The sequence below is a fragment of the Myotis brandtii genome, unplaced genomic scaffold (genome assembly GCF_000412655.1).
Source record: "Myotis brandtii unplaced genomic scaffold, ASM41265v1 scaffold1403, whole genome shotgun sequence".
NCBI classification, from domain to species: Eukaryota; Metazoa; Chordata; class Mammalia; order Chiroptera; family Vespertilionidae; genus Myotis; species Myotis brandtii.
In genome coordinates, this window is record NW_005355009.1 from 205,230 (window position 1) to 216,604 (window position 11,375).

General features: G+C 40.5%; 1 protein-coding gene across 1 annotated transcript in view; it reads left to right on the forward strand.

The window, feature by feature from the left end:
• Nucleotides 1–11,368, forward strand: part of LOC102242814 (probable E3 ubiquitin-protein ligase HERC6) — a gene marked incomplete at its 3' end in the record, with an annotated part of 20,397 nt that extends 9,029 nt beyond the window's left edge. The window contains exons 3-6 of the mRNA XM_014535244.1: nucleotides 3,565–3,724; nucleotides 5,220–5,296; nucleotides 9,679–9,906; nucleotides 11,220–11,368. Of these exons, the coding sequence (XP_014390730.1) occupies nucleotides 3,565–3,724; nucleotides 5,220–5,296; nucleotides 9,679–9,906; nucleotides 11,220–11,368 (614 nt within the window). The remainder of the gene's footprint in view (nucleotides 1–3,564; nucleotides 3,725–5,219; nucleotides 5,297–9,678; nucleotides 9,907–11,219) is intronic.
• Nucleotides 11,369–11,375: the final 7 nt, after the last annotated feature.

Below are 11,375 nucleotides of genomic sequence, written 5' to 3' on the forward strand. Positions count from 1 at the left end.
GTTTTTGATTATTTCTGTTTTGTCTTTTTATTGGAGGTTTGAAGTTGTTGTGCGAGGCAGCAATTTCAGGTGTTTACCTATGCCGCCATCTTGGTTTCTCCCAGAAATTATGGGCGTCTTTTTTCTTAAAATTAAAAATATATGTAATAGCATTTTTACCATTACTAGTTGTTGTGGAAACAAAGGGGAAGAAATAGCCGATAGTTCCAATACCCAAAGACAACTGCTAATATTTTGTTGCATTGCCTTTTTGCTTTTTTTATATATTATGTATTTAATCTTTATGAAATCATGTCATTATACAGTTTTGTAAACCAGTATTTATATAATTCTGTTAAATTGCATTTTCACCGAACATAGTATCATGAACTTATTGCCTTTTTGTTACATATTTTTGAAAATACATTTCAAGTTGTAGCATAACATTCCAGGCTCTTAAATTATTCTCCTTTTGTTGAAATTAGTATATGTGTTTTTTCATTAGGGGCTTTTATAAATAATATTATGATTGGCATTACTGTAGATATTATTTGATGAAGTTTCTAATTCCTTACTAAGAATAAATTCTAAGGGTTGTGTCTGGGAGGAAAAACGTTTCCTCTACCTTCTTAATCAGGAGGATCTGCAAACTTAGACAAGAGAAGAAGCATACAATTTTATCAATAGTTTTGGTGCACGGGAGTTCACAGAAAATAAGTTAAACTCAAGAAGTCCTGAGATTCAGGGACTTATATACAATTTAAACAAAAATAGGGCGTTTGGGCTTTGAGGGATATTCAGTTGTGGGGAAGTGACTTGGAAGTATATGGGGGGAACTAATGGAAGGCAAAGGTTAATTTAGTAAGGGTGGTTTATACAGGCTCTTCTCAATGCCAGCTCCATTGATGAGTCACTCTTGCTGGGGGACACCTTCACAAGGAAAAATGTATGCCTGCTGTTAGGTGGCTAAGGGGAGGGAAGAGAACTCTTCCTGCATCTGTTGATTTGCTGTTGCCTTCTGCTCAGAACAATCCTTATGCCAAAGCAGCACATTTTGGGGTGGCACATCTTGATTCCCTTCAGGTGGAAATGAGGGGTATCATGATACTTAATGATACGTCCAGTTCTTCCGGAAGGTGGTCTGATTCGGGTTGTTTTCCTGAGCAGGATGCAAGAGTAATTTCTTTCTCCGGTCCTTGTCCAGATGGTTTCAAAGAATGAAGCCACTGGACAAAAGGTGGTAAATGAAAGGGCGGAAATTTATTGGAAGCAAATACAGACTCCCACTAGTAGGAAGGGGATTCCAAGGGAGTAACCCACTAAGCTCCTTTTTTCCTTCAGTGCTAGAATTCTGTCCCAAGTAAATCCTGGGAAAGGATCTGGGGTGTTTATCTAAGGTGTCCCTTGAAATAAACTTTAACCGTGCAGGTGTGGTACATTCAAGTAGTTGCTAGCGAAGAGGCTACTCTATGCAAGCAGAACCAAGGGCAGGCGTAGGACTGAAAAGACCAGAAGCTTTCATTTTAATTTTGAGCGTATGCAAAATAATTCAGTTAACTGCCGGAGGAATTACAGCACATGAAACATATGCAGTTGCAAATCACACAGCACTTTATTACTCACACAAGTTCCTGGTGCTGTGGGTACAGGCTTAATGGGAATCCCGGTGGCGCTGTCCTCTGGGGTCCGGCAGCTGGGCTGGTCCAGTCTGGATGCAGGGGGCCAGCATTCCTCACTCGAGAGCTCAGTTGCATCTTGATCGAGAGGTACTGGCCGTTCTTCTGTCGTCTGGCAAGAAAAGAAACATGGAATGGCGTTGCTTGCCGGACTGACAAGAGGACGTGCCTTTGTGGCTGTCTCGACAGGCAAGCACCATTGGCTGGTCAGGACCCCCATTTTTTAAAAATATTTTTATTGATTTCAGAGAGGAAGGGAGAGGGAGAGATAGAAACATCAATGATGAGAGAGTATCATTGATCGGCTGCCTCCTGTAGGCCCCTTACTGGGGATCCAGCCTGCAACCCAGGCATGTGCCCTTGACTGGAATTGAACCTGGGACCCTTCAGTCCACAGGCTGGCGCTCTATCCACTGAGCCAAACCAGCTAGGGAGGACCCCCATTTTTAAAGCCTGTACCGCACTGGCAACAGTTCAGGTGGCTATCAATAAATTACGTCAATGCACACATGTTAATCTCAAACAGGGCAAGGGGCTACATGTGATTATCTTAGGAAAAATACATCACTCACTCAAATGGTTATCTTGACAAGTCACTCTGAGTCAATAACTAAAGTTCAAATCCTTATCTATAAAATACACACGCTTCAGGGCAATGAGAAATGTGTCCTTAATATCATACTTTAAGTTTCAAGGAAAATTAACTCAAACATTTTAAACCTTTCTTAACATTTTTTATACATTTTAAAGCATTTTTAAACATTTCTATATATATTACTACAACAAATTCTCTGTCTCCTGTGAAAATCTCATTTGTCTGCATTTCTCTATCCTCTGTGAAAGTTTGTTTCCTTTTTTCCCCATACCTTGTGGCTTTTCCCTATCTTCTGTGAATGGATGTCTTCCTCTCTGCTAATCCTGTGGAATCCTTTTTTTTCCTCTGTGAATGTATGCCTTTTGGCAACTCCAAGCCCTCACCTATGCCTTCCTCCCCCATGGAGCCTCTTTATTCCTAAAACTCCCTAAACCTGCCTATTTTATCCCTAAAACTCCTTTCAGAACCAGTTTCTACCTTTGTGAGTGTATCAATCTTTGGGAAATTTTTAAATTGTTGCGTAGTTTGAAAGTAAATCATTGGAAAGGATAAGATCACAAAGATTTTTAAAAAGAAAATTTGTGTTAACAAAAACTTCACTTATAATTATTCTACTTAACTCCAACCTTTTGATAATTCAGAGACAACACTTTGGGAAAGAATCTAGATTGGCTTGCAGGGAAATGTGATCAGGTTTCCATTTGTGGGCCCACTTGGCCCATTTAGAGGCATACCACTGCACTCTTCATTGTGAGATCTGGCTTCTGCCTCCCACACTCATGAGACAGGCTCCCTGCTTTTTCCTCCTGAGCAAGGGATTAATTCCTTGTTCTCACTGTTCAGGGCTGGGGATCCAAAAGAGTAGAGAAGCAATCCCATCTTCTTTCCAACTCCCTTCATTTTGCTGGGTTTTACTACCACCATCATAGAAAAGAACATTAGCTCAAGTGTCATAGTTCCTACAGGTTCCCCTCTTCCATGATGCCCACCCTTTTGAATACCAGCTATATTCCCATAAAGACAGTATAACACACACTAAGCTATTTCCTTTAGCATGGACTTTAGGCCTTGATTTAAAGGCCTATTGGAAGAGACAAGCAATTTGAATGACCCTTCTTTTTGAAGGAAAAGTATACACACTGAGCTAATTCCTTCAGACCTTTAGCATGGACTTTAGGCCTTGATTTAAAGGCCTGTTGGAAGAGATAAGCAATTTGAATGACCCTTCTTTTTGAAGGAAAAGTACTGTTTTGAACTTTCTGTTAAATTAATAATCTGTGGGGGTTTTGTTTTGCTTTGTTTTTGTTCCTGAAGAACCCATTAAGGCACTGGAAACTCTACACGTTGTTTTTGTGAGCTGTGGAAAGGAGCACTCCCTGGCTGTTTGTCACAAAGGAAGGGTCTTTGCATGGGGAGCTGGTTCTGAAGGACAACTGGGGATTGGAGAATTTAAGGAAATAATTTTTACGCCTAAGTAAGTATTTCAGTTCATTCATTCATTCAATATTTTTGAGTTCCACCTGCTAGGTACCATGCAAGATGCCAGGGTAGAAAGATGACTATGCCAACAAACACAGTCTCTAACCTCAACCATTACAGTATATTGCAGGGAGGAGGCTGGGGAAAAACTTGTAACATCAATTATTATTTAAAGTCCTATGAAAGAGAAGGGCATGGTGAATGTGAACATGTGACCCTTCGGTCTTAATCTAATCTATTGGAAATACCTATACAACTTGGACCCCCTGAGTTGGCATAAAGATTAAAGTAAAAACATTTGAGCTACTGAAGATGCAGAAAGCAATTTATCTGAATTTCCCTCTCTGACTAAAGCAGTGCCTCCTAAAATTCAGCTGCCATTAACCCTCCTAGCAAGGAGTTTCCTGTGAATTCAGCTGCCCTATCAGCACCAAAAAAAAAAACCCAAAAAACAAAAAAACAAAACCCACAATAGAAACTCCCATACTCTTTCATGGAAGTTCTAACTGCCTCCTCCAATCCCGACTTTTGTTATGTTGATATATATAAACTTTTACTCTGGTTATTCCACAAAGTTTCTATAACTGGTAGCTCCCATGTGTACATATAAATAAGCCATGTCTTTTCTACGGTTAATCTGTCTATTGTCAATTAATTGTAGGTCCTCAAATCACTGCACCCAAATTAGAAAAAGAAATGTTTTTCTTTCAACATAACCTTTTTGTTATAATCACTGGGTCCTAATATTTTACTTAGTCAAATAGAGGGGGGAAATCATATCCTCACAAAAAGTTTTCTAGGACAAATGATATGACAAGCAGTCTGAATTTTGTGTTCATGAATTATACATACTTTGGAAATGGTCAAGAGCATGTTTTCTAATACCAGGAAGTTACCTTGTTACCCCCTGTGGTCATTAAATCATGTGAGAAATTGCTGTGGCTTGAGGAATGATCATTGAACTTGAAACAGAAAGACCAAGGTTTGAGTCTAGTTCTACAACTTGAAACATATCTGACTTCTTTGAGTTCTAGGTTCAACCATGTGAAATTGCGGATAGTTACGTTTTGATCCTGTAGAGGCAATTCAACCCAATGGTTTTGTTTTTCTCACAGGGATTAAAATAGTATCCTATAAATTCTAAAGCCCTGTGCTATATGTGTATGAAGAAAGTTATTTTTCTTTTACATCAATAAGTATAAAATAAAAGTTGGTACATTAAATAATGCATTAAAAGTCCAGTAAAAGTCACTTTTGCATTATATACTGTTTTGAATTCTGCCCTGCACCTTTGTACATGCTGATGTCATGTTAAAAACAGTTCAAAGCTTTGAAAAAAAGATACTACAGAAATACAAGAACATTAAATTGTTTTTCTAAACCAAATGTATTACCTGGGATGTTTTAGATATCTGTAGCCCACTTAGTGATACATTCTAAAGAACGATTAATAGAGTTTGTATATTTTTTATGTTTCATTTTTAATACAGGAAGATAAAAGCTCTGGATGGTATAAAAATAATACAAGTTTCCTGTGGAGACTACCATTCCCTGGCATTATCAGAAGGTAAAAAAGGTGTTTTCGATCTCCTGTTGGCTTTTAATGCATTGGGGTTCACTTTAATGCATTTAGAAGTTTTTAACTCTCCAGATTTCAGAAAAGATGTTGTTTTCATATATTTTTTCAATTTTCTTTGTTCTTATTATACTCTTAACTATTGCCTAATTCATATTTCACTGCCATAAAGACCATCTCTGCTTACATGATCTGATTGGCTGACTCTCTCAGAACCCAGTAGTGGTTTTATTTCCAGCATTTTGCCCTTTTTGTGGAATGGCTTGTCTTCACTGGCAAATTCAGGTAGACAAAGGCCTATTCTCTTTTTTACTTAGATCAAAGAAAGAAACATCAAAATCATGACTACTTTTTTTTTTTTTTTAATCATCAACATCCTCAATCCTTTGTCCATCCTGCCAAATTTCAATGGAAAGTGTCAGGGAGGAAAAACTTTTCCTTTACTCCTTAGTTTCAGTACCTGGAGGGCTACAAATATAAGAAACGACAAATTACTAAGAAAAAAGGCACATCATTTTCATTGATACTTTCGGGCATGGGAGTTCACGAAAAGAAGTGAAACCCAAGAAGTGGTTGGATTCTGGGGCTTATATACCATGTGAACAAAGGAAAGGAGGTTTGGGTTAGGGGAGAGATATTGTGGGAAAGGGACTTGAAAAAATGTGGGGGGAACTAATGAAAGATGAGGGTTATTTCGCTAAGGGTGGTTGAAGCACCCTCATGCCAATGCTGACTCTCCATCTCTGGTGATGAGTCCCTCTCCCATTCCTGGTACCAAGGGGACGCCGTCACAAAAGGAAATTTATGCCTTGCCTTCGGGTGGGTAAGGGGAGGGCAGAGAACCCTTTCCGCAACTGTTATTCTCAGTTGCCTTCAGCTCAAAATAATCTCCCAAACGGGGCATATTCTGGTCCCCTTCAAGAGACATCTGACATTTGTGTGTCCCTCTGGTGGTTTCGTGTGCATAACTGCCATTGTGACACCGGGGCCAGGGACAGCCAACGTTTCTTAGTTGCCTTCTATGTGCTACTCTTAAATGCTTTACGTGTGTTGTCTCATGTAATTGCCTAAAACACAGAAGCTAGGGCCCTGGCTGGTGTGGCTGAGTTGGTTGAAGTATCGTCCAATGCACTAAAAGGTGGTGGGTTCCACATGGTCAGGGCACATACCCAGAGTTCAGGTTCAATCCCCTGTTGGGCCACATGCGTGCGGGAGGCAACCGATCAATGTTTCTCACACATCAATGTTTCTCTCTCTCTCTCACTTTCTCAAGATCAATAAAAATTTTAAATAAATAAAAATATTTTAAAACACAGAACCTAGGTATTATTTGTATCCTTATTTCAGAAATAAGGATAGTTGGGCTCAGAGACTTTCACTACGTTTATATCCCAATCTTACGTTCTTAATCACTGTACCATGTAGGCTATGCAACCAGGACAATCCCAGGGCTATAGTGTGCTTCCTTCTACCTACCACTTCTAGCTATTTAATCTAAGGCAAGTTATTTAACTTGGTTGAGTCTCAGTTTTCTCACCTGTAGGAATATTGATGCATAGCTTAAAAGTTGTTTAGAGCCGAACAGGTTTGGCTCAGTGGATAGAGCGTCAGCCTGCGGACTGAAAGGTCCCAGGTTCGATTCCGGTCAAGGGCATGTACCTTGGTTGCGGGCATATCCCCAGTGGGGGGCATGCAGGAGGCAGCTGGTCGATCTCTCTCATCGATGTTTCTAACTCTCTATCCCTCTCCCTTCTTCTCTATAAAAAATCAATAAAATATTTAAAAAAAAAAAAGTTGTTTAGAAGATTCAGTGAGAAAAGGTACACAATTTATCCTGAACAGTCCATAGCATGTAGGGTACAATAAATATTAGTTTCGTTTCCTTTCTTCTTTTTTAAAATTAGAAAATGTATATTTTTATTGAGGTATAATTGACATACAACATTATTTAGTGTCAGGTGTACAACATAATAATTAATATTTGTATACACTGTGAAATAATCACAATAAATCTAGTTAGCATCTGTCACCAAACAGTTACAGAATTTTTTCTTGTAATGAGAACTTTTAAGATTTATTCTCTTTGCAACTTTCAAATATGCAATACAGTATTATTAACTCTAGTGGCCATGCTGAACATTACATTCCCATGACATTTATTTTATAACTAGAAGTTTGTATCTTTTGATTCCCTTCACCCATTTTATCCCTAACTCTTGGCAACCACCGCTCTGTTCTTAGTATCCATGAGTTGTTGGTGTGTTTTGTTAAGATTCAACATTAAGTGAGATCATACAGTATTTGTCTTTGTCTGACTTATTTCACATAGCATAATGCCCTCAAAATACATCCATGTATTGATTTCAGAGAGGAAGGGAGAGGGAAAGAGAGATAGAAACATCAATGATGAGAGAGAATCAATGATCAGCTGCCTCCTGCACACCCCCTGTTACAGATTGAACCTGCAACCCGGGCATGTGCCCTAACCCAGGAATCAAACCATGACCTCCTGGTTCATAATAGGCTGATGCTCAACCACTGAACAAATGGAACTTCTTAATTATGGAAATGATTTGAATTTTTTCCTTGGAGCATTGATTTGTCTTTATGTTGATCTGGAATGTAAAAGCTGTGTAGAACCCAGCACTCAATGCATTTGCTATGGTGAACTGTGAGTTCTCATACACTTTCATGACAGTTTGACATTTTGCAGCATGTTCTCAAAAATTATTTTCAGTGATAGAAATAACTTAGAAGAGTTCAAAATAAAAGTTAGATATAATAACTTAAAAATCTGAGATGTGTGGCATTTCTCTGGACAAATAATTAAGCATTAGAGCAGCTTTTTAAAAATTTGATACTAATTTTCCCTCTCTGGTCAAATTCAACATAAAATGTTGGTTCCCGTCCCCTCCCCCGCCATGGAGTCATTTCACAAATATTTACCAAGTGCCTGCAGTGTTTCTAACAAAGGAATATAGCAGTGAACAAACATAAGACCCTGCTTTCAGGAAGCTTATATTCAGACTATAGGCCCGGTGCATGAAAATTCATGCACTGGAGGGGGTGTCCCTCAGCCCAGCCTGCCCCCTCTCACAGTCTGGGAACCCTCAGTGGTGGGAGGCGACCCAGCGATCAGGGGAAAGCGATGCCCCCATCACACCTCTGCTGCTGCCACTGCCAGCAGCGCAAGCCTCAGGCAGCCCTGGACGGCTAGGCAGCCGCCATCCAAGGCTTGCCTGCACCTTGGGCCGGCCCTGGGTGGCTGGGGGGCTGAGGGTGGGTCCAGCCTCACTGCATGCCTGCCACGCCTCTGGCTGGGCTGAAAGGACTAGGGGACTCTGGCGGGCCTGAGGGGACGGGGTGCCGCCATCTTGTGGCTATGGGCGCCACCATCTTTGTGATGGCATGATGGTCAATTTGCATATCCCCTCTTTATTAGATAGGAAGAGAAGTAGGAGAAGATACCCTTAAACACAGAGACAAATAGTTATGTAGTATAACAGATAAGGATAAGGGGTCTGAAGAAAAGTGAGTGAGGGTAAGAGGACAGAGAGCAAGTGCTTGGGTGAAGGAAAGGGGTTTTCCTATTTATACAGGAAGTCAGGGAAGCTATCTCTTATTAGGTGACATATGAGCAGAGACCAAAAGGGAAGGAAGGAGATATGATGCTAAGGCCATGATCCAGAAGAATGATCCCAAAACAAAGGTGATGAGGTAGGGGGCATGCCCAGTGGTGTGCTCAGCAAGAGCAGGATATATGGAGAGGCATGAGGAAGGGGCAGATGAGGTCTGAGAAGTGGTCGTGGGAAATACTGGGCACGTGGGGCTTGTGAGCTGTAGCAAGAATCAGTCTTTTCTTGAGTGAGATAGCAAGCTCCTGAATGGTTCGACCTGACTCATATCTTTAAAAGGTCACTCACTCTGGCTACTCTTTGGAACAGACTGCTGGGGGCAAAGGTGGGATCTGGGAGTCCAGAAAGGTGGTGTTGTAATTTTCCAAGACAGAAATGATGGTGATTTGGCCACTGAGGAGCTAACAGTGGGGAGGTGAGAAGTAGTTGGATTCTGTATAAACTCTGACAGTAGAGGCTTTAGGATCTGCTGGGTTGGAAGATATAAAGGAAAGAGAGGAGTCAAGGATGACTCCAAGATTTTTGGCCTGAGCACCTGAAAGAACACAGTTGCCCTTTACTTGGAAGGAGAAGAGGAGTGGATGTTGTTAGAAGGGACCTCTGAAGGTGATCTTGACCTTTGCCTTTAGCCAGAATACTTTAACCTTATTTAACCCTGTTTTATTTTTTAAAGATTTTTTTGAATTAGGGTGGAAGTTTCTACTTGCAATTCTGAATTTCTCTTCTTTATTTCTGTAGATGGCCAAGTGTTTTCATGGGGAAAGAACAGCCAAGGTCAACTGGGCCTGGGGAAGGACGTTCCCTCCCAAGCCAGCCCGCAGCGGGTGAGGTCCTTAGAGGGGATCCCCCTGGCTCAGGTGGCTGCAGGAGGGGCCCACAGCTTTGCCCTGTCTCTCTCTGGGACTTCATTTGGCTGGGGAAGCAACAGTGCAGGGCAGCTGGCCCTCAGCGGGAAAGATGTCCCAGGTAAGGAGATAATCTTGTGCCTGCAATAAATTATTATTTCTTTCCAGTTGGAAGACCAACTCTGCAAAGGGCGGTCTCAGAGGTTAGAACAGTGGTTCCCAAACTTTATGGAACATTAGAATCACCTGGAGGCTACATTAATTTTTATGGTTGCTGTAACAAATTACCACAAACGTAGTGGCTTAAAACAACACAGATGTGTTATCTTATTGTTCCAGTGGTCTGAAGTCTGGTGTGGGTCTCCCTGGGCTAACATCAAGGTGTCAGCAGGGCTGTGTTCCTTTCTGGAGTCTCTCGGGCAGAAGCCATTTTCTTCTCTTTTCCAGCTTCTAAAGACCACCTGCATTCCTTCACTCAGCCCCCTTTCTTCTTCAGAACCAGCAATGGCTGGCTGATTAAGTCTTTCTCAAGTCACATTATTCTGACATTGACACGTCTACCTCCCATTTCTTCAGTTAAAGGACTCTTGTGATCTCCCTGTTTTAAGGTCAACTGATTAGCAACTTTGATTCCATCTGCTTCTTTAACTCCCCTTTGACATGTACCCTAACATGTTCACAGGCTCTGGAAAAAAGGACATGGACGTCTTTGGGAGGCCATTATTCTGTCTACCATGAGAGCATTTAAAAATCCCAATGCCCTGGTTGGACCCTATACCGATTAAATCAGGATGTTTGGGGATGGAAGTCAGGCATCAGTCATTAACAAAGATCTCATGGGTGATTCTGCTGTGCAGCAAAATTTTGGAACCACTGGATTAGAAGCCTGCTAGCAGTAGGAGAAATAACCAGTTTCTTTGGCAACCTTTAAACAAAACTCACTGTGAAGTCTTCTCCATGGGCCCTGCCCTCCTCTGTTAAATTTTTTACTAGTACATTCAACTAACATATCTTTAGCACCTGTTTAGTGCTAGTACCATGCTGAGCACTTACATATAATTTCATTTAACTCTGTCAGCATGAAGTAGGTTCTTTTATTTTCTTAACTACTATTACATATTTGCAAAATACCTACTGTGTGACAGAAATGAATTCAGCATGATGACGACACTATAATTAGGATGAAGGTCTTAAAGCTTAGCTTTCCAGGACAATAGATTCAGGAAAGAAGATTAAATAGTTTCCAGAAATACATGCTAAAAGACTGCTTTTCTTTCCCAAAGCAGGGCTTGCCCTTTGTTTTCTAAAACCTCTGGTTATTTATTCACTTCTAAAAATTATGTTAATTAATTATAAGATAATAAAAATATTAAAAACTATAAAAATATAAAAACTCATGATAACTGAGTCTGCTTCTTATACTTCTTTCAACAGTGCAAAGCTACAAGCCTCTTTCAGTTGGTCGGCTAAAGAGTCTAGATGTGACTTACATCAGCTGTGGTTATGAACACACTGCAGTGCTTACCCAGGTAATTCAAAATGTCTTGCTATTTTTCAAAATTTCAATCAAATGTTACCACAAGGTTCAGT